The 22,679-nt window shown below is 40.2% G+C and overlaps 1 protein-coding gene across 3 annotated transcripts in view; it reads left to right on the forward strand.

Moving 5' to 3' along the window:
- The first annotated feature begins 1,536 nt into the window (after nucleotides 1-1,536).
- STK32A (serine/threonine kinase 32A) overlaps nucleotides 1,537-22,679 on the forward strand; it is a 130,959-nt gene continuing 109,816 nt past the window's right edge. For 2 of the 3 annotated variants that reach the window (XM_059063017.2, XM_067031876.1), the window contains exons 1-2: nucleotides 1,537-2,189; nucleotides 6,218-6,365. In XM_059063017.2, the coding sequence (XP_058919000.2) occupies nucleotides 6,314-6,365 (52 nt within the window). In that variant the 5' untranslated portion in view covers nucleotides 1,537-2,189; nucleotides 6,218-6,313. The remainder of the gene's footprint in view (nucleotides 2,190-6,217; nucleotides 6,366-22,679) is intronic. The other variant, XM_067031875.1, reaches the window with a different exon arrangement.

Consider the following 22,679-nt stretch of genomic DNA (forward strand, 5'->3'; position numbering starts at 1 on the left):
ATCCCCTTTACTACAATTGGGAAATTGAGACTTAGGATCTTTAAGTGACTTGGCAAACATCTCAGAGATATTAAGAGGTGGAAATCACATTTGGGTAGAAGGCTGCCTGATTCCAAAGCCCTTTATGCAAGCCAGGACTAAAAAGAGGCTTCCAGAGACATCACTTCTAGTCTCAATCTACTTTAGTGAAATCTCAGTTTTCTCAGTGATAGAATGGATATCATTATCTCTGAGGGGAAAGGGGGAGATAATAATAGGGGTCCAATAAATCTGCAGTGAATCTCCAATGCCATGAAGACAATCAAAGTGTTTTGGAAACTACCAGATGTTATATAAAAACAATGTATTTTCAATCAGGTGTCTGATTTGTGCCTTAAAAATAATATCCTCTCCCCAAAATGATTGCTTAAAAATTCTCTTTTTTTTTTTCTAAACTTGGTTGCCCTCTTTTGGAACTTGACCCAAATTCCATTCTAAATCTTCATTTATATCATCTGATCCTCTCTCAAACAGGTTTTCATAAGGAGCTGGCAATATAAAGTAAGGTTCTACAGAGTTCTGCCACCAACTCATTGTGTGGCTTTTGGCAAATCCCTTCCTCAGGACCCCCATTGGTAAAGGAGAGAGTGGGCCAGTTGAAGTTCAAGGTTATTCCAACCTTGAACATTACTAGGATAGAATGTAGCCCATGGCTGAGGTAATAGAAAGAAGACGAAAGGGGCTAAGTGATAATAAAACAAGATAATTACTCTGACATATTTGAGTAAATTATGGGGCTCTTGACTATAAGGTGACCACCAACAGCTTCAACAATTTCAGCAGATATTTAAGATGCATTAGACACCATTGTATGAGCTAGTACTAAACAAGGTGACCAAAGCCAAGGTTGTTCTTGCACTCTGTGCAAGTTTACATCTAGATAGATCAAAAAGTGGGAGTCTGAAAAGTAAGTTTCAGCCACAGACACATTTTGTTGGACCAACACAGTTTTTAACATTTTTAAAACTTGCCAATGTTTATAAATGATGTGAGATTTCACAGAAGTTCTTGTGTCTCGCTTCTCTTTTAAAATCTGAATATTTGGCAACGCAGAGCTGGTATTTCCACATTGCAGCGAAACGCTGGATTGAATAGAATCTGTTCCCACATCACTCCCAGACTAGACCTACACCCTCCGGTGTCTCCCCCCTCACCCGCGCCTCACCACTGCCCACCATCTCACACCCTGGCAATTTCAGTAAGAAACCTATGTGCCAATTCTCTGATGGCCTAAGTGTGTGTGACTCTAGAGTTTAGAGAGAAAACAGTAAGAAGTTATTTCAATCGTGTTGATTATTACAAAGGGGAAGTACAGGGAGCTGCCACGGGAGAGAACAAAGAAACTTCCAGTGGGATTGATGTTAACAATGCGGGCTGGGAGCCAGGAGACACGGGTCTAGAAGAGGTTCTCTCCATTAATTGTTACACTGGACAAGTATTTTTCTTCTCTGTGTCTCAATTTCCGCAGCTGTAAAACGAGGAAATCTGCAAAACCGTAATCGTTACATGATCCTTCATGTCGGGATCTATAAAATTCTCAACCCTCTCTTGGATCTTCCTAACACCCCTAGGAAGTCTTAAAGGAAATCGTGCCTCTCCCCATCTGAGATCTGCAGGCCCCTATCCGCCACCTCCATATCCACCATCCTCAGCGGCGCTGCCTGGGTATCTTGAGTGGGAGATGGGGGGGGGAGAGGCGGGGAAGGGGGTCACTTCAGGGGAACCTGGTCTCGGTCGGGGAAGTTGGGTCGCGCTCTGCGTCTCCGGATCCTGCCAATGCGCCGCGGGACCCGCCGCCAGCTCGCAGCGCCGCCCTCCCGCCTCGCCCTCGCCCTAGCGGAGCTCGGAGCCCTGGAGACTGTCCGGCCGATCCCGCGGAGCGCGGAGCACGGCGCCCGGGACCGCCCGCCGGCCGGCTGTTCCCCGGCCCCGGAACCACCCCTCCCGGAGGAGCTGCGACCTCTGCCTGCGCTCGGACCCCTCAGTAGCTGCAGGTGCCAGCCTGCCCCGCCCGCTGGAACGCCCAGGCAGGTAGGTGCCTTTCCCTGCTTGTTCCTCGTTTCTCGGAGTTGATCTTTTAGCTCCTGCTCCCCGGGTGGAAGCACCAGTCTGAGCTTCTCGGAAGGCGTGAAGCGAGAGCCGAGATCTAGGTGAGTGATGGTCTAGATTTTTTTCCTTTTAAGTAAACCTGCATACTAAGGGCACTGTTGGGAACCTAGGAAGTTAAAACGGAAGAGAAATATAAAGGCAGACAGGCAGGCAGGCAGGATGACCCACCACAAGCTGACAGGGCTGGGACCACTCCTAGCTTCTTAGCTATTTTGTACCCTACTTTGTCCCCCAGCCTCTGGCTCGGGTCCAGATGCGGACAGACTTCAATAAATATTTGCTGGGTGGAGATAAGTACGGGAGGTATTTCTGCTTGTTTCTCTTACCCAGTCTCAAAACAAGCCAACACTGCCTTTGATGGTTGGCTTCATCTCCACCAGGATTTTTCCCCCCTAAGCTGAAGGGTTTTAACGTTTTTACACACAGTGAGGAGGAGTCACACGATGGACTGCTATGCAGCGCTTAAAAAGCAGAAATCAGAGCTGTAGAGATCAGCGTGGCTAGATCGCACAAGTATAATGGTAATGATTACAGTAAGATGCAAAATATACCTACTATATGTTGTCATTTAGGAGACTTACTTTAAAAGACATGTCGTGTGTGTAAAATCGTAGAAAGTGGACTGTAAAATGTATACCAGATTCACAATTGTGGCTGTTTTGGGGAAGTATGAAAGGGGAATTAATTTGGCATGAGGATTGAGGTGGAAAAACTATTTACCTACAGTTTTAATATATAAAAATGAGGAAGCAAAAGTTGATGAAATATAAATAATACTTAACTGCAAGTGGTTGTAACTTGGGTCTTTTTCAGGATATTTTCTTTCTTTCTCACATTTCTACATTTGTCTCAGCTTAAGTTGTTCTGTTTTTCAAATGCAAACAAAATAAATTATGTCTATGCATATGCTGTGACAATAAAACTAGACAATTCTGTCAGAAGTTACAACTTTCTTGCATCACAACATAGGTTCTTCCTGAAGAAGACACCTCTTTACCTAGGGAGCCTTAGCTGCTTGGAGCAGCTCGCCTGTTGACTTTCCCCAAAAGTATAGGCCAGAGGTCAAATGTCATCTGCAGTTAATAGTCTGATAAGTGGCCAGGTCAAGGTAGAATCTGGAAACTCCTTGTGTTCCTGTAAGACACATTGCTGTTTCTCTTATATTTTCTGTTTAGGATGTTCATTTCCATGGGTGGTGACTGTCTGCTTGACATCTCAAAAAGTGGTTATGTAACACTGTAGCGTTACCGTCAGGTCAGGAAAGAGGCCTATAGCTCTTCTGGGCCCTATTCAGTGGAATGGAAAAGATGTGTCTCCACTTGCCTGCCAGAAAAACGTTGATTTCTTTCTGGATATGAGGGAAAGTTACCAATTTGGTTATCCACAAAGGGAGAAAAAGATAAAGACCATTCTAGACTGGATTGAGAGTATTAAGTGCAGTGGAGAAACCACCACCTAATAGTCCAAGCCTCCAGCTCATCCCCCAAACATACACAAAATTTGTTCCCTGTTTACATATTTTCTTCCCGCTTAAAAAAAAATCACTGGATCTTTGGTAAACAAAATTGTCTGCACATCAGAATGCAACTCAGAAATATGGCAAATTGTGATCATATTCCTCTTTCTCTTTCTGACTTGACAACTTGCAAGGTCAGTGCTCGGTACCTCTTGTGTTGCAGGAAGATGGGCTACTTGAGAAAAGCCTGAGGTGTGAAGAAAAATCTAAGAATGACAGGATTGGGGTGTGGTGTGACAACTACATGTACTGAGGTTTTACGCACAAAATTAAAGAGAACATAGCTCCAGTTGGTAGTATTAACAACTGCAGCTCCTTCAAATTGATGTTCTCTTTAGGACTGAGCCTCTCTAATGTCATCTGTGGCTCAGCCCTGACACCATTTCCCACTTATTCAGGACTCTAAATGCAGTAATGCAACACACAGGGCACCCCATTTGCTTCTCCCTAGCCCATAAGGAAACACTAAGGGCATCCCACCTGCTTCTTCCCCATCCTCTTTCCCACTGGGATTAAAAACCCTTTGTTTTTAGCCCAGAGATACAGTTGAATTCTTTCTATCTTCCTGATCTCCATCATCCCCTCTGAGCTTCCTCCAGGCACCTGTTACCTCCTGCCCCTCTCTCCCCTCCCCCATACCATTAATCACTTGCTTCCTAATTGCTGACTCTGTCTTTGCTCTCCATTTAATTATTCTTTTTAAAGTCCAGAAGGCACTTTGCCAGCAGTTGGCTTTCAGTATGACAAGCCACATTTCCTTAATGAGTCTGCCTTCCAAATGAAGGCTTTACTTACATTTCCCCTAATAGGAAAAGGAGCTTTTCTTATAGATTTGCTCCGGGGCTCCTCTAGTTCCTTTTCAATAACTCATCCTTAGCCCAGGTTCACGTGGGATACTTTTTTCAATTCTGACTCTGATCTGTATTTCCTTCACATGCAAAAACTCCCAAGAGGAAATCAACAGGTGTCAAATTTAAAAGAAAATAATAGGTGATAAGGAAATACCCACTACTAATAAAATAGCAATAGCTAATATTAATTTTTTGCAAATTATGTGCCAGGAGTGGTGCTAGCTGCCTCACAGATTGTCTCATTAACTATATGCCATGAGCTGTATTTGTCCTGTACATGAGATTTGCTCAAGCCATATAGCTAAAATGAACTTTTAAATTAATTTTTATTGGAGTATAGTTGTTTTACATAAAATGAACTTTTAAATATAGTTTTATATAACATCTGGATCTTTATCCTTTTTTGGGTAAATCTGAAGATCTGGCCCCTGGGCCCATGTTTCCACTTATCAACAATCTTTTCGATCCAAGAGCAGTGACATCTTTTAGATGGAGCCTGGATTCACTAGGTCACCAGTGTCGCCAGCAGGCAGTAATGTCTTCCACCAGGTCCAGCTCAATTACTTGCATTTCCCTCTGGCTCTTGTAGGCATCTGAGCTTGTTATTCCTACAGAAGGCACTGCTGTTTCTCCCATTTAAGAGATGAGAGATTAGGTCATTGAGCCAAAGCCTTATCAGTGTCAGTTTTAGAACTAGAACTCTGGATGCTGCCTCTCCTTACCAGTTTACAAGAAAGTAAAGTTATTTATGTTTAAAAATGAACAAAGCCATAAATACACAACTTTCAGGGCTTTTTAGCTCTCACATATGTTGTTCAGTTTGGGCTCCCTAGTGGCCTGCAATTATCAAGCACTTCTGTGAAAAGACTTTGCGTATTATCTCATGAAATCACATTTAATTTGTCATTGAGGTAAGGACCGTTATGATCTTCAAGTTCAGGGAAAGGAAAAAAAGTAATGTGTTCCATGAAACTCAGTGACTTGCTGGTCTGATCAAGCCCAAACTCAGAACTTGTTCCTTTCATGTTGTAGTAACTTCCAGGGTAGGAGGAAAGAGGGGTATGTCTTTTTGTGACTAAAAAAATAAGTTGTTGATCACACATCAAAAAAATGTGTTTTTTTTTGTTTTTTTTTTTTTTTTTTTTTGCGGTACGCGGGCCTCTCACTGCTGTGGCCTCTCCCGTTGCAGAGCACAGGCTCCGGACGCGCAGGCCCAGCAGCCATGGCTCACGGGCCCAGCCGCTCCGCGGCACGTGGGATCCTCCCAGACCGGGGCACGAACCCGCGCCCCCCGTATCGGCAGGCGGACTCCCAACCACTGCGCCACCAGGGAAGCCCCCCCCCAAAAAAAATGTTTAAAATTAACATATTTTCTCAAATACATGGAGAATCACAATAAAATATTTTTTAGTTTATAGTGGTTAAATAAAGTATTGCTGACCTCATTTTAAACTTGCCTTCACACTTAGAAAAATATTTTGCTTTCCTCCTTTTTTGTAAGTTCAGGTCCACTTCTGATGAGGCCATGTAGTGGGTACTCCCAGATGCTTGATGTCCTCTGTCTTCTCTGAAATTATTATTTTCAAGAACAAAAAAAATCCACTGCAGGGGCATAGATGAGGTTAATTTTCAGCCATCGTCTATAATCAGGGTACCTAGAGTACACCATATCATAAGGATACCATTTCTTTTTCTTTCCTAGATATCTAGCTAAGGTTTCCGGTCCTCTTTTGAGTGAAGCTGAATGTTTCTGCTGGGATAATGTAACTGGAGGATCCAGGTCTGGGCAGACTTGACCATGGGAGCCAACACTTCAAGCAAACCACCGGTGTTTGATGAAAATGATGATGGTGAGAAACATGCGATAATTGTATATAAACATAGAGTATGCAAAATTCAAATATAAGCTCCTTGTTTCATAAGTAAACTGTCATGTAAGACCTTAAAAAAAAAAAAAAAAAGAACTGCAAGGGTAAGCCTGAGGACCTGGTATGCTAAGAGCTGAATTTTTACCTTCCACTTTCCATGGGACCTTTTTTTTTTTTTTAATTAGAAAAGTGATATATTAGATTTTTTTAACTTTTTATTTTATATTGGAGTATAGTTGATTAACAGTGTTGTGATAGTTTCAGGTGTACAGCAAAGTGATTCAGTTATACATATACATGTAGCTATTCTTTTCCAAATTCTTTCCCCATTTAAGTTGTTACAGAATATTGAGCAGAGTCCCCTGTGTTATACAGTAGATCCTTGTTGGTTATCCATTTTAAATATAGCAGTGTGTACATGTCAATTCCACACTCCCTAACTATCCCTTTCCCCCTGGTAACCATAAGTTCTTTCTCTACATCTATGAGTCTGTTTCTGTTTTGTAAATAAGTGCATTTGTATAATTTCTTTTTAGATTCTGCATATAAGTGATATCATACAGCTTTCTTAATCACAACTCTACCAATGCCCTTTGTCCAAAGGGAGCTATGGGTTGTCATCTGGTGGATAGAAGACCTTGAAACAAAATGATTTATTTGTTCTCTGTGCTGCTCCCTTGACAGTTGAAGTTACCCCTATTGCTAGTTGTTATAGAAAAATTCTTATATTATCAAGTTGCATGTGAATGATAATTGATGCTCATAATATTATAGAGTGGAGTCAGGCAAGCAAGCTGGTGCCTTCTGAGCTTCTGATTAGCATGTGTTCCTGGGTCCTAGCCAAATTCCACAATGCTAGGTCATAGGAAAAAGGATCAGTTTTATTGGAGAAAATGGAAACTTTACAGCAGCCTTGCAGGCATATACTGTTTATAGGTTGCCTGGGAAAAAAGGTGGCCCTGGGTCCTAGCTAGTAAGTTATCCAGGCACCCCAGAGGCAGCCCTCAGAGTCATTTCCAGGGAGTTCTGCTAAATGGACCACAGAGAAAAAGAACAATGAACTGAAATCCAGGAGATCTGAACACTAGTCCTATTACCAGCTACCTGTGTGCTCAAGAAGTTTATTTACCTTCAATTTCCTCATCAGTCAAGTTGAGAGGAGAGGGTAATAACCTTGAAGGTCTTTTTGAACTCCAAAAGTTTATCAGTTTGAGATCCTAAAGGCACTTTGCAAAAATGATGAAGCAGCATCTGAATCATCAAGGAAAGTTTGCTCAAACAGAAACTACAAATAACAGTGGCACAAAGAAGATGGTAGTGTTTTTCTTTCTCACATGACAATCTAGGCATAAGTAATTCAGGTGAGATGTGGCTGCGAAGGGTTAGGGACTCTGGCTCTGTCAAGCCGGCTTCTTTCCTTCCCTTCCCAGCCCTAGAGTGTTATTGTCACCCTCATGCCTCAGGATGGCTCACCACCACATCCACATTCCAGCCAGTGGGAAGGGGAAGAGTGGGAAGACTGAGTCCACTTCTTTTAAGGATATGATCTGCCTCTTGCTTGTCACTTTCACTCACATGCACATGCTTCATTACAAAGGAGACTGGGAAATTTAGTTAGTTATCTTGCATGGCCACACACCTTCTAAATACAAGGAGTTGTGTTTTGTTACAAAAGAAGGGGACAATTAGCTATTTGCCATGGCTGGGAGACAAACAGAGGTCTGCTGCAATCTTAATTTGAGTCTTTGGTTGGACCCTTTAAAAAACAAATGTCTAACCGATCAAGATGCCTTGTTGCCAGCTATTCACTATCAGTTTAGAGGTGCATCATGACTACCTATACAAAATATTTTCATAGGAGCCCTGAAATTATATAGTTTGAAAATGGTCTTAAGAAAACATTTTCCCACTCATATCTGTTGCCTTGCTTTGCTTTATCAAGTTGCAAAGTCAAGGATCTAGAGGCCAGGGATGTTACTTGATTTTTCCATCTCTAAAATGGGAAGGCAAAAAGGCTTGGATTTCATTTGTTTGGTTCACTGTGCTCCCTACAGATTCAAAACTAATGTGCATGAGGCTGGCCTTCAGAGAACAGAGCGGGTAAGAGAGGCCAGCTTTGTGCTTGTTACTTGCTAGGGGTATGTACTGTTTTAAGGTATTAGGGTAACATGATAATGAGAAAATACAGAGATGTCTAAATCTTTAATCCAGCCAGCCCTTGGTCTCATGGAGTGCCCAAGAAAGCAACTGCCCCAAGGGATTATGGCAAATGGGAAATAAGGTACCACTTTATAAGTGCCTTCAAGGGGCTCTGAGAAAACTAGGTTGGAGTGAAGTTAGGCTTAAGGAGCAAGCAGATCTTTCTTAACACCCTCTAAGTCACCACTTTTTGTTGTTCTGCCCCCCAGGCCAATGAGATGAGCCTACAGCAGCACCCTTAGAGAGAAGAACTGAGCATAACAGTATGTCCGCACTTCCCAGGGGTGAAGCTCTGAGTCCATTCACAAACACAGTTGCAAGGCAGAAGTAGAAAGGCAAATCTGCCTACTATGAGCCCCATCACTCTGCTAGATGTCCCTCTGCTAGATGTGAGGAACAGAGTAGGAGAGAAGGTGGCCCTTCCCCTGCCCTTGTGGAGCTCGTATTCCAATCGTGGGAGGCAAACAATAAACTAGTTCACAAATACATAAACCAGATAACTTCAGATAGTGTTAAAGTGCCACCAAGGAAATGACTCTGAGTGATCTTATGGAGAGTGACAGGGTGATGGTGAGACCACTTCAGTTAGGGTGTGGCCAGGGTTGGCCTTTCTGATGAAGTGACATCTGAGGTAAAGCCTGAAAAAGGTGAGGAAGCCACTCATGTAATAACAGAAGAACAGTTCAAGCACAGGAAAAAGTCCAAATAATGACAAAGTCGGAAATGACCAGTTGCCTATGTCTTCACATTCCGATGAGGATGAGTTTGTATATTATGAAAGGGATTTTTTAAAATAAATTTATTTATCTATTTATTTATCTGTGGCTGTGTTGGGTCTTCGTTGCTGCACGCGGGCTTTCTCTAGTTGTGGTGAGTGGGGGCTACTCTTCGTTGTGGTGCACGGGCTTCTCATTGCAGTGGCTTCTCTTGTTTTGGAGCATGGGCTCCAGGCGCGCGGGCTTCAGTAGTTGTGGCACATGGGCTCAGTAGTTGTGGTTTGCAGTCTCTAGAGTGCAGGCTCAGTAACTGTGGCGCACGGGCTTAGTTGCTTCAAGGCATGTGGGATCTTCCCGGATCAGGGCTCATACCCCAGACAGACAGACTCCCAACCACTGCGCCACCAGGGAAATACTGAAAGGAATTGCATTTAATTGCCGTATTAACTTGTTTACAAGATCATTGAGTTTGGGGGAGGAAAAGTATGAAATTCTGGTTATTTACTTTTTTAAAATCAGTAAATCCTATAAGGGTGATTTGGCTCCTTTCATAGGTCTGGATTGAGCACAAAGTAAAACTTTATTTGATTGCTATGAGGCTTCTGACAAATAAACAACAACAAAAAGCACTGACTAATCCAAGAACATTAATGCCTATATCATTTTTGATCTATTTTTATATAAATAATCAAATGGGGCCAGAATCTAGGGCTCTTAAATGAACCAGTTTAATTCTTTTTAATATATTGCTGAAAAGAATCCCAAAATGTGATGGAAAAGTATCTAATATTTCCTTCAAAGTGTTTACTATTCCCAATATATAGATTTGAGGAGAAAACGTGTACCCATTTTCCCAAGTAATATTTCAAGATTTCTTTCTCATGGAAAAAATGTTTTGGTTCACTTTGAAGGTAATTATGGAATAAGATGTCAGTGGATGTCCCTTGAGATAAGCTGTTCTTCCTGGAACTCATCCTGACACTTTGTGTTTCATGCTGTTCCATCTGATACTGATCTTGAGATCATTCTGTTAGTTACTTACGTTGATCTTTATTTAGTGAAAACAAAGTATAAGCTTTACAGCTGCTGTGGAAGAGCAGAAGTCTTGCTTATTTAACTACTGTTAAGTGATTTTTTTACAAAGTAGACCTCACATGATACTATTGTTTTCTTTTGTGGCTTAGGGCAAACCCAAGTCCTATTTACATTTTTTATTGTGGTAAAATACATAATAAAGTGTACCATTTTAACAATTTTTTTTTCTTTTTTTTGTGGTACGCGGGCCTCTCACTGGTGTGGCCTCTCCCGTTGCGGAGCACAGGCTCCGGACGCGCAGGTTCAGCGGCCATGGGCTCACGGGCCCAGCCGCTCCGCGGCATGTGGGATCTTCCCGGACCGGGGCACGAACCCGCGTCCCCTGCATCGGCAGGCAGACTCTCAACCACTGCGCCACCAGGGAAGCCCCATTTTAACGATTTTTAAGTGTACAGTTCAGTGGCATTGAGTATATTCACATTTGGGGACAACCATCACCAGCACCATAGAACCTTCTAAGCTTCCCAAACTGAAATTTTGTGCCCATTAAACGGTAACTCCCCATTTCCCTCTTCCCCGCAGCCCCTGACAACCACCATTCTACTCTGTCTCTATGATGTTAACTATTCTAGGTACCTTATATAAGTGGAATCATGTAATATTTGTCCTTTTGTGTCTGGTTTATTTCAGTTATCAAGGTTCATCCATACTGTAGCATGTATCAGAATTTCATTCCTTTTTAAGGCTGTATAATACTCTACTGTATGCAGATACCACATTTTGTTTATTCTTTCATTCATCAGTGAACATTAGGTTGTTTCTACCTTTTGACTACCATAAATAATGCTGCTGTGAACACGGGTGTACAAGTATCTGTTCAAGTCCCTGTTTTCAACTGGTACATCCTTAGAAGCAGAATTGCTGGATCCTATGAGGATTCTTCAATTTTTTTGAGGAACCACCCTGCACAATGTCTTCCACCTAATTATGTTTTGTGGTTTAGTAGTGGGAGACCATCTGACATAACAGGCCAGTGCTCTGGTAGTGGAAACCCATACACAGTTTCAAATCTCAGCTGTGCCACAGACTAGCAATCTGTGTATTTCTATGAGAAAAAGCAAAGGGGATATAGCCTGATCAACCATCAAACACTAGAGTCAACTTGACTGATTATAAAGTGTTCTAAAGGGATTTGAAATACAATAGAAAAAAGTCCCCAAATCTGAATAATTACTAGTGAATTAATTTGAAAAACAAACAAACTCTTCTATTGTACAAGTTATCAAACCTCTGTAAGCTCAGTTTCTTCATATATAAAATACAAGTTAATTGGGCATACTTCACTGGGTCATTGTGAGGACAGAATAAAATAACGCAGATAAAACACTTAGCAAGGTGTCTCATATAAAGTAACCACCCAATTAATGCTAATAATAATATCATTTACCAGTGTCAGAGTCTCTGAGCATGAACTCTTTGAAGTATTTCAACTTCTAAAAGTAACAAAATCGATTACATGCAACTGTGTAGATGCCATAGTTAACATGACCTATTCACACTTCTATCAACAGAGCTGAATTGCCAGATGGCAGATTGTATGGATTCTGTGAAAACCTATATAAGTCCTCTGAAAAGAAGCCAAATTATTAACTTCACAGAAACATAATCACATGTTTTTTCTGTGATCCCCCCTGGGGTGATTGTATTTTCATTTAAGGCAAAATCAAGAACTCATTGGGCTGAAAAATCGATAAACTTACTTTTTCTGATTTAAGCCCAAAGCAGATTAAGTAATCCCATTCGATCAACAGACACAGTGACAGTTGTGCCCCAGACCCAACTATCATGTGGATACTATGAGAAATAAGGATACAGAAAAGCATCCTAAGTTTTCTGAAAGAAAAGAAGTACAGGTAATATTTGTTTTTAATGTTTATAGCTTATTCATTATATCTGCTTTATTTCCTCTCTCTGAATGCAGTGCTTTTTGTTTTGTTTGGGGTATTTTTTTCTTTTGCTTGTTTGATTAAAAAATTAACATTTTTAAAGGCCAATCATTGAGGATTTCAGGCTGATTTAGAGAAAGAAATTCTTTAGTATGGGAAAAAGTGGACTTGGTTATAATTCACAGTCTGGGCAACAGAAGAGGATCTTGCAATCATTATAAGTAGTATGTGTTTCCAAGCGTATACAAAGAATGTAGAGGTGATAGAGTTGGTTTAGTTAAACCAAGAGACAACCTTCTTCTGGAGTGCTGTAGCTAAGAACGGTTGGCCTTAGGTTAAAATGCCTCTACAAAGAGTACATCAATGCCCTGTGTTTGCAAAGAGAGCTCAATTATTGCATTGTTCTTCAGACTTGCTGAAAACCCAATGTTCCACTTTCATTTGGCAACACTTGTCTCCTAGGATATGTGATCGCTTCCAGTTTTCCTACATCTTCTTTGCTGAGGGAGGCACTGGGGCCTTCAAAAAAGTTGGGCCAAAAAAATTGGCCACAGATTTGCAATCCAAAAGAAATGGGAGGTTACTGAATTGATTCCAGCCACGGAAGGACTCTAAGACTCTTCTTTGTTATTTTAATGTCCATGCATTGCATATTTGTACTCAGTGGGGTAGGCAAATCAATTTCAGACTTTCCCCTCTCAAACTTGAGTTATGTTGTCTGATATTATTTACTATTTTGTGTTAAAACGATTGGGAAAGTAAAATGAAAATTTCCCTAGTAAGAATTGACGCTTTTTTAAAAAAATTATTTGTTTTATTTATTCATTTTTGGCTGCGTCGGGTCTCTGTTGCTACGCGCGGGCTTTCTCTAGTTGCAGAGAGGGGTTACTCTTCATTGTGGTGCACGGGCTTCTCTTGTTGCAGAGCACGAGCTCTAGGAGCGCGGGCTTCAGTAGTTGTGGCTCGCAGGTTCTAGAGCACAGGCTCAGTAGTTGTGGCGCACGGGCTTAGTTGCTTCGCAGCATGTGGGATCTTTTCGGGCCAAGGCTTGAACCCGTGTCCCCTAAATTGGCAGGCGGATTCTTAACCACTGCGCCACCGGGGAAGCCCCAAAATCGGCTTCTTAAAACCATTATGTTATCTTGGACGGTCTAATATTTAGTTAAGGTGTTTGTCATAAATAATCTCAGATCCACTAGTTTATAGCAACAAACACTTTTAACTTGGAAGGGTTTTAATTTCCCCTATCCCAAGGGATTTGGAGGAATCTGGGAGAAACAGACTAGATGGCCAAGAAAACAGACATCAAAGACGGAGCTAGTGCTTCTGATTTGCATGCTTCCTGATACATGTTTAGGAGAATCTACTCAAACAAATTTAGGAAACTTACATCCTGCCCTTGGAGATTCACAATGCTTATTAGCATAATAAAGGCTCTGAAATGTGCAACAATATTGAAATCTTGGTACTCTGATATTTTTCAAACTTATTTCAAAATTAAATCAGTTTTGTGGAAAACCTTTTAATACCTTGTGGCAAATAATTCTCTGTGGAGCTCAATTTGGGAAACAAAAGGTCATGATCAGGTACACTCTCTTTCTATTGGAAACATCATTTCTTCCCATTTATCCCCCCCTTCCTCCCCTCCCTGGTTTAACAGCTACAGCTTCTGATTTGCAGAATCTCTACAGCTGAAGAGTGATTATGTTCTTCTCTAAGGTCTCCTCACCACAACTTATTCAGGCAACACAATTCATGTTTACTCAGGTTAATGAGTAAAACACAAGGTAGCTCTGTTTAATGGTGGGATGCTTCTAGTCCAAGTGGGAATTAGATGGGGAGATAATTCACTTCTTTATTGTTCTTTAAATAAAGAACATTTTAGTTCAAAGAGTGTCTTATGACAAATTATGGTGATGTATTTGCCGATTATTAAACACTCATGCTATACTTTTTGTCCTATCCAAAGCTATAGACATTTTTTTCGTTTTCATCTTGAAACTAACCTAGGTTGAAAAACAAAATCTGTAAGCTGGCTTCCATATTCAGCAACTACTTCAATGAGAATGGGAGTGAAGGCCTTCAGAGAATCTGACTTCTGCTATATGGCCTTGCCAGTGTAAACTTAATTACAGTGACCAGTGTTACCCATCACTTTACCAATTTAGGTCCTATGAATTATATGGGGATTTCAACTATGCATTGCTATGGGACCATTTGTGGAAATTTTATTTGGAAACACACATACACAATGCCAATGATGGAATTATATTCCTGTTAAAATAGGACACTGAGCACAATTTATATGGTTGAAAGGACTGAAAAACCTATGGGTATAGATTTTGAATTCAAAAGACTGGCAGAGGCTTTTTTTTTTTTTCTCCTGAACTATTTCTTCTTTCCTTCCTGGAGGCATATTTACAGTACAATGAGTAATATTAACCTTGTTTTACACTTAAGTAACCTATTTTTTTTGTTATTTCTGAGAACAGTTGAATGTAGGGGTTAGCATGCTTTTTCTGTGATGGGTCAGATAGTAAATATTTTATGTTCTGCTGTTCAGACAGTCTCTGTCACAACGACTCAACTCTGCTGTTGCGGCATGAAGGCAGCCAGAGATAATGTGGAAACTAACGAACATGGCTGTATTCCACTAACACTTTATTTGTGGACACTGAAATTTGAATTTCACATCATTTTCACTTGTCACAAAATATTTTTATTTTCCAAGCATTTAGAAATATGCAAGCCATTCCTAGCTTATAAGCCATATGAAAAGAAATGGTGGGTTGGATCTGGCCCGTGTGCCACACTGCACTAACCTTTGCTCTAAAGCATCCTGCAGACATTTCTTTACATGTGCCAGGGGCTCGTCTGATATCCATTCATAACCCTCTAGCTCTAACTGAGCGACTGGGCCAGGAGACTGACATCTGTTCTCTATAGATGCTTAACAAAGGCAGTCTTCACCAACTCTCCTTTGGTTCATTAGTCTTAGTCAGTGGAAGTACTTGAACCGACAAATCTACTGTTTTAGAGAATAAAATATATCATTTTTGTGATATATATTATTTGGTAACCACATAGACTGGATTCAGTTAAATGGGTACAACCTAGAATTCGTTTGAAATATCATTAGATAGAGTTTATTTCCTACTGGGGCATTTATTTAGTCAACTGAGAGGCATCCAACAGTTGGGGGTATTGATCCCCCATCCTGTACCACAGTTCTACTTCCTGATTTATTCTAAAAAGAAATAGCCAGTGTAATTCTGACTTCTGAGCAAATTCATGAACTGGGGTCCAGGCAGCAGAAAAAGAAGCTGTTGGTGCCCACTGCTTGGTCTTGGTACCAGTAATGGGTGTCGGTAAAGCCCAGACTCCCTGGGGCACCGCGTTTCCTAAAAGGGAAGTGGTGACTGTGCAAGCAGATGCCTCAACTAGCCTTGGAAGCTCCTTCCCTGGAGAAGTTTCAAATACATCCTGAAACGACCTACCAAGCTCCACATGTATTAGTGGCAACCATTGGCTGCCAACCGTTTGGTTTGATAAAGGGCTAGTGAGCCAACTAAGTAATGTTTTAATCAGTGAATCACCAGTGAAATGTTCTAAAGTGGACCTTCAACCTTAACTAGCATCATGGTGTCAGAGTTACAGGTAAAATCAGTAGCTTCCAGACACCCTCTGTGGACAAATGTAACCTTTTTCTTAGTTTGTGGAGAGAGGTGAAAAACAAGGGCAATGTAATTTCTCATAAAGCTAACACTATTAAAAATTTTAATTTTTTTAACATCTTTATTGGAGTATAATTGCTTTACAATGGTGTGTTAGTTTCTGTGGTATAACAGTGAATCAGATATACATATACTTATATCCCCGTATCTCCATTCTCTTCTGTCTCCCTCCCACCCTCCCTATCCCACCCTTCTAGGTGGTCATAAAGCACAGAGCTGACCTCACTGTGCTATGCAACTGCTTCCCACTAGCTATCTATTTTACATTTGGTAGTATATATAAGTCCATGCCAATCTCTCACTTCGTCCCAGCTTACCCTTCCCCCTCCCCCTGTCCTCAAGTCCATTCTCTATGTCTGCATCTTTATTCCTGTCCTGCAACTAAGTTATCAGTACCTTTTTTTTTTTTACATTCCATATATATATGTTAGCATACGGTATTTGTTTTTCTCTTTCTGACTTACTTCACGTTGTATGACACACTCTAGGTCCATCCACCTCACTGCAAATAACTCAATTTCGTTTCTTTTTATGGTTGAGTAATATTCCATTGTATATATGTGCCACAACTTCTTCATCCATTCATCTGTCGATGGGCATTTAGGTTGCCTCCATATCCTGGCTATTGTAAATAGTGCTGCAATGAACATTGTGGTACATGACTCTTTTTGAATTATGGTTTTTTTTCAGGGTCTATGCCCAGTAGTGGGATTGCTGGGTCATATGGTAGTTCTATTTTTAGTTTTTTAAGGAACCTCCATACTGTTCTCCATAGTGCTGTATCAGTTTACATTCTCACCAACATTGCAAGACGATTCCCTTTTCTCCACACTCTCTCCAGCATTTATTGTTTGTAGATTTTTGGATGATGGCCATTCTGACTGGTATGAGGTGATACCTCATTGTAGTTTTGATTTGCATTTCTCTAATGATTAGTGGTGTTGAACATTCTTTCATATGTTTGTTGGCAATCTGTATATCTACTTTGGAGAAATGTCTATTTAGGTCTTCTGCCCATTTTTGGATTGGGTTGTTTGGTTTTTTTTGATATTGAGCTGCATGAGCTGCTTGTAAATTTTGGAGGTTAATCCTTTGTCAGTTGCTTCATTTGCAAATATTTTTTCCCATTCTGAGGGTTATCTTTTCATCGTGTTTATGGTTTCCTTTGCCTGTGCAAAAGCTTTTAAGTTTCATTAGGTCCCATTTATTTTTGTTTTTATTTCCATTTCTCTAGGAGGTGGGTCAAAAAGGATCTTGCTGTGATTTATGTCATAGAGTGTTCTGCCTATGTTTTCCTCTAAGAGTTTGATAGTGTCTGGCATTACATTTTGGTCTTTAATCCATTTTGAGTTTATTTTTGTGTATGGTGTTAGGGAGTGTTCTAATTTCATTCTTTTACATGTAGCTGTCCAGTTTTCCCAACACCACTTATTGAAGAAGCTGTCTTTTCTCCATTGTATATTCTTGCCTCCTTTATCAAAGATAAGGTGACCATATGTGTGTGGGTTTATCTCTGGGCTTTCTATCCTGTTCCATTGATCTATATTTCTGTTTTTGTGCCAGTACCATACTGTCTTGATTACTGTAGCTATGTAGTATAGTCTGAAGTCAGTGGGCCTGATTCCTCCAGTTCCATTTTTCTTTCTCAAGATTGCTTTGGCTATTCGGGGTCTTTTGTGTTTCCATACAAATTGTGAAATTTTTTGCTCTAGTTCTGTGAAAAATGCCATTGGTAGTTTGATAGGGGTTGCACTGAATCTGTAGATTGCTTTGGGTAGTATAGTCATTTTCACAATGTTGACTCTTCCAATCCAAGAATATGGTATATGTCTCCATCTGTTTGCATCATCTTTAATTTCTTTCATCAGTGTCTTATAATTTTCTGCATTGAGGTCTTTTGTCTCCTTAGGTAGGTTTATTCTTAGGTATTTTATTCATTTTGTTGCAATGGTAAATGGCACTGTTTCCCTAATTTCTCTTTCACATTTTTCATCATTAGTGATAGGAGTGCAAGAGACTTCTGTGCATTAATTTTGTATCCTGCTACTTTAACAAATTCAATGATTAGCTCTTGTAGTTTTCTGGTAGCATCTTTAGGATTCTCTGTACAGTATCATGTCATCTGCAAACAGTGACAGCTTTACTTCTTCTTTTCCTATTTGGATTCCTTTTCTTTCTTTTTCTTCTCTGATTGCTGTGGCTAAAACTTCCAAAACTATGTTGAATAATAGTCGTGAGAGTGGGCAACTTTGTCTTGTTGAAACCACTTACCAGAAGTGGTTTCAGTTTTTCACCATTGAGAACAATGTTGGCTGTGGGTTTGTCATATATGGCCTTTATTATGTTGAGGAAAGTTCCCTCTATGCCTACTTTCTGCAGAGTTTTTATCATAAATGGATGTTGAATTTTGTCAAAAGATTTTTCTTCATCTATTGAGATGATCATATGGTTTTTCACCTTCAATTTGTTAATATGGTTTATCACATTGATTGATTAGCATATATTGAAGAATCCTTGCATTCCCAGGATAAACCCCACTTGATCATGGTGTATGATCCTTTTAATCTGTTGTTGGATTCTGTTTACTAGTATTTTGTTGAGCATTTTTTCATCTATGTCCATCAGTGATATTGGCCTATAGTTTTCTTTCTTTGTGACATCTTTGTCTGGTTTTGGTATCAGGGTTATGGTGGCCTTGTAGAATGAGTTTGGGAGTGTTCCTCCCTGTGCTATATTTTGGAAGAGTTTGAGAAGGATAGGTGTTAGCTCTTCTCTAAATGTTTGATAGAATTCACCTGTGAAGCCATCTGGTCCTGGGCTTTTGTATGCTGGACGATTTTTAATCACAGTCTCAATTTCAGTGCTTGTGATTGGTCCATTCATATTTTCTATTTATTCTTGGTTCAGTCTTGGAAGGTTGTGCTTTTCTAAGAATGTGTCCATTTCTTCCAGGTTGTCCACTTTATTGGCATATAGCTGTTTGCAGTAATCTCTTATGATCCTTTGTATTTCTGCAGTATCAGTTATTACTTCTCCTTTTTCATTTCTAATTCTGTTGATTTGAGTCTTCTGCCTTCATTTGTTGATGAGTTTGGCCAGTGATTTATCAATTTTGTCTTTCTTCTCAAAGAACCAACTTTTAATTTTATTGATCTTTGCTATTGTTTCCTTCATTTCTTCTTCAATTATTTCTGATCTGACCTTTATGATTTCTTTCCTTCTGCTAACTTTGGGGTTTATTTTGTTCTTCTTTCTCTAGTTGCTTTAGGTGTAAAGTGAGGTTGTTTATTTGAGATGTTTCTTGTTTCTTGAGGTAGGATTGTATTGCTATAAACTTCCCTCTTAGAACTGCTTTTGCTGCATCCCATACTTTTGGGGTCATCGTGTTTTCATTGTCATTTGTTTCTAGGTATTTTTTGGTTTCCTCTTTGATTTCTTCAGTGATTTCTTGGTTATTAAGTAGTGTATTGTTTAGTTTCCATGTGTTTATATTTTTTACGGATTTTTTTCCCTGTAATTGATATCTAGTCTCATAGCATTGTGGTCGGAAAAGATACTTGATATGATTTCAATTTTCTTAAATTTACCAAGGTTTGATGTGTGACCCATGATATGATCTATCCTGGAGATGTTCCATGAGCACTTGAGAAGAAAGTGTATTCTATTGTTTCTGGATGGAATGTCCTATAGATATCAATTAAGTTCATCTTGTTTAATGTATCATTTAAAGCTTGTGTTTCCTTATTTATTTTCTTTTAGGATGATCTGTCCATTGGTGAAAATGTGGTGTTAAAGTCCCCTACTATGATTGTGTTATTATCGATTTCCCCTTTTATGGCTGTTAGCATTTCCCTTAGGTATTGAGGTGCTCCTATGTTGGATGCATAAATATTTACAATTGTTACATCTTCTTGGATTGATTCCTTTATCATTATGTAGTGTCCTCCTTTGTCTCTTGTAATAGTCTTTATTTTAAAGTCTATTTTGTCTGATATGAGAATTGCTACTCCAGCTTTCTTTTGATTTCCATATGCATGGAATATCTTTTTCCATACCCTCACTTTCAGTCTGTATGTGTCCCTAGGTCTGAAGTGGGTCTCTTGTAGACTGCATATATATGAGTCTTGTTTTTGTATCCATTCAGCCAGTCTTTGTCTTTTGTTTGGAGCATTTAATACTTTTACATTTAAGGTAATTATCACTATGTATGTTCCTATTACCATTTTCTTAATTGTTTTGGGTTTGTTATTGTAGGTCTTTTCCTTCTCTTGCGTTTCTTGTCTAGAGAAGTTCCTTTAGCATTTGTTGTCAAGCTGTTTTGGTGGTGCTGAATTCTCTTAGCTTTTGCTTTTCTGTAAAGGTTTGAATTTCTCCATCGAATCTGAATGAGATCCTTGCTGGGTAGAGTAATCTTGGTTGTAGGTTTTTCCCTTTCATCACTTTAAATATGTCCTGCCACTGCCTTCTGGCTTGCAGAGTTTCTGCTGAAAGATCAGCTGTTAACCTTATGGGCATTCCCTTGTATGTTTTTTTTCCCTTGCAGCTTTTAATATTTTTTCTTTGTGTTTAATTTTTGATCGTTTGATTAGTATGTGTCTTGGCATGTTTCTCCTTGGATTTATCCTGTATTGGACTCTCTGCACTTCCTGGACTTAAGTATTTCCTTTACCATATTAGGGAAGTTTTCAACTATAATCTGTTCAAATATTTTTATCAGTCCTTTTCTTTTTCTGTTCTTCTGGGACCCCTATAATTCGAATGTTGGTGCATTTAATGTTGTCCCAGAGGTCTCTGAGACTGTCCTCAATTCTTTTCATTCTTTTTTCTTTATTCTGCTCTGCATTAGTTATTTCCACTATTTTATCTTCTGGGCCACTTATCCATTCTTCTGCCTCAGTTATTCTGCTCTTGATTCCTTCTAGAGAATTTTTAAGTTCATTTATTGTGTTGTTCATCATTGTTTGTTTGCTCTTTAGTTCTTCTAGGTCCTTGTTCAACGTTTCTTGTATTTTCTCAATTCTATTTCCAAGATTTTGGATCATCTTTACTATCATTACTCTACATTCTTTTTCAGGTAGACTGCCTAGTTCCTCTTCATTTGTTTGGTCTGGTGGGTTTTTACTTTGTTCCTTCATCTGCTGTGTGTTTCTCTGTCTTCTCATTTTGCTTAACTTATTGTGTTTGGGGTCTCCTTTTTGCAGGCTACAGGTTCATAGTTCCCATTGTTTTCGGTGTCTGCCCCCAATGGCCAAGGTTGATTCCATGGATTGTGTAGGTTTCCTCGTGGAGGAGACTGGTGCCTGTGTTCTGGTGGATGAGGCTGGATCTTGTCTTTCTGATCAGCAGCACTGCATCTCATGGTGTGTTTTGGGGTGTCTGTGACCTTATTATGATTTTAGGCAGCCTCTCTGTTAATGGGTGGGGTTGTGTTCCTGTCTTGGTAGTTGTTTGGCAAAGGGTGTTCAGCACTGTAGCTTGCTGGTTGTTGAGTGGAGCTGGGTCTTAGCACTGAGATGGATATGTGTGGGAGAGCTTTCACCATTTGATGTTACGTGGAGCCAGGAGGTCTCTGGTGAACCAATGTCCTGAACTTGGCTCTGCCAACTCAGAGGCACAGGCCTGACATCCGGCCAGAGCACCAAGACCCTGTCAGCCACACAGCTCAGAAGAAAAGGGAGAAAAAAAAGAAAGGAAAAAAGAAAGGAAGAAAGGAAGAAGGAAAGGAAGAAAGAAAAGAAAATAACATTATTAAAATAAAAAATAAAAAACAATTACTAAAAATTAAAATGTAATTTTAAAAAAAAGAAAGAAGGGAGCAACCAAGCCTAAAAACAAATCCACCAATGATAATAGTCACTAAAAACTATACTAAAAAAACCCCCAAAACGGACAGACAAAATCCTAGGACAAATGGTAAAAGCAAAGCTATACAGACAAAATCACACAAAGAAACATACACATAAACTCACAAAAAGAGGAAAAGGAAAAAAAAAGTATACCTATATATATTCTAAAAAAAGGAGGAAGAGAGCAACCAAATCAATAAACAAATCTACCAATGATAATAAACTCTAAATACTAAACTAAGATTAACATAAAACCAGAAACAAATTAGATGCAGAAAGCAAACCCCACGTCTGCATTTGCTCCCAATGTCCACCTCCTCAATTTGGGATGATTTGTGGTCTATTCAGGTATTCCACAGATGCAGGGTACATCAAGTTGATTATGGGGATTTAATCCACTGCTCTTGAGGCTGCTGGGAGAAATTTCCCTTTCTCTTCTTTGTTTGCACAGCTCCCGGGGTTCAGCTTTGGATTTGGCCCCACCTCTGCATGTAGGTTGCCTGAGGGTATCTGTTCCCTGCCCAGACAGGATGCGGTTAAAGTAGCAGCTGATTAGGGAGCTCTGGCTCACGCAAGCCGGGGGGAGAGAGGGGTACGGAATGCGGGGCGAGCCTGCGGCGGTAGAGGCCAGCGTGACGTTGCAACAGCCTGAGGCGTGCCATGTGATCTCCTGGGGAAGTTGTCCCTGGGTCCCAAGACCCTGGCAGTGGTGGGCTGCACAGGCTCCCAGGAGGGGAGGTGTGGATAGTGACCTGTGCTTGCACACAGGCTTCTTGGTGGCTGCAGCAGCTGCCTTAGCGTCTCATGCCCGTCTCTGGGA

The sequence above is a fragment of the Kogia breviceps genome, chromosome 4, assembly GCF_026419965.1.
Source record: "Kogia breviceps isolate mKogBre1 chromosome 4, mKogBre1 haplotype 1, whole genome shotgun sequence".
Lineage (NCBI taxonomy): Eukaryota > Metazoa > Chordata > Mammalia > Artiodactyla > Physeteridae > Kogia > Kogia breviceps.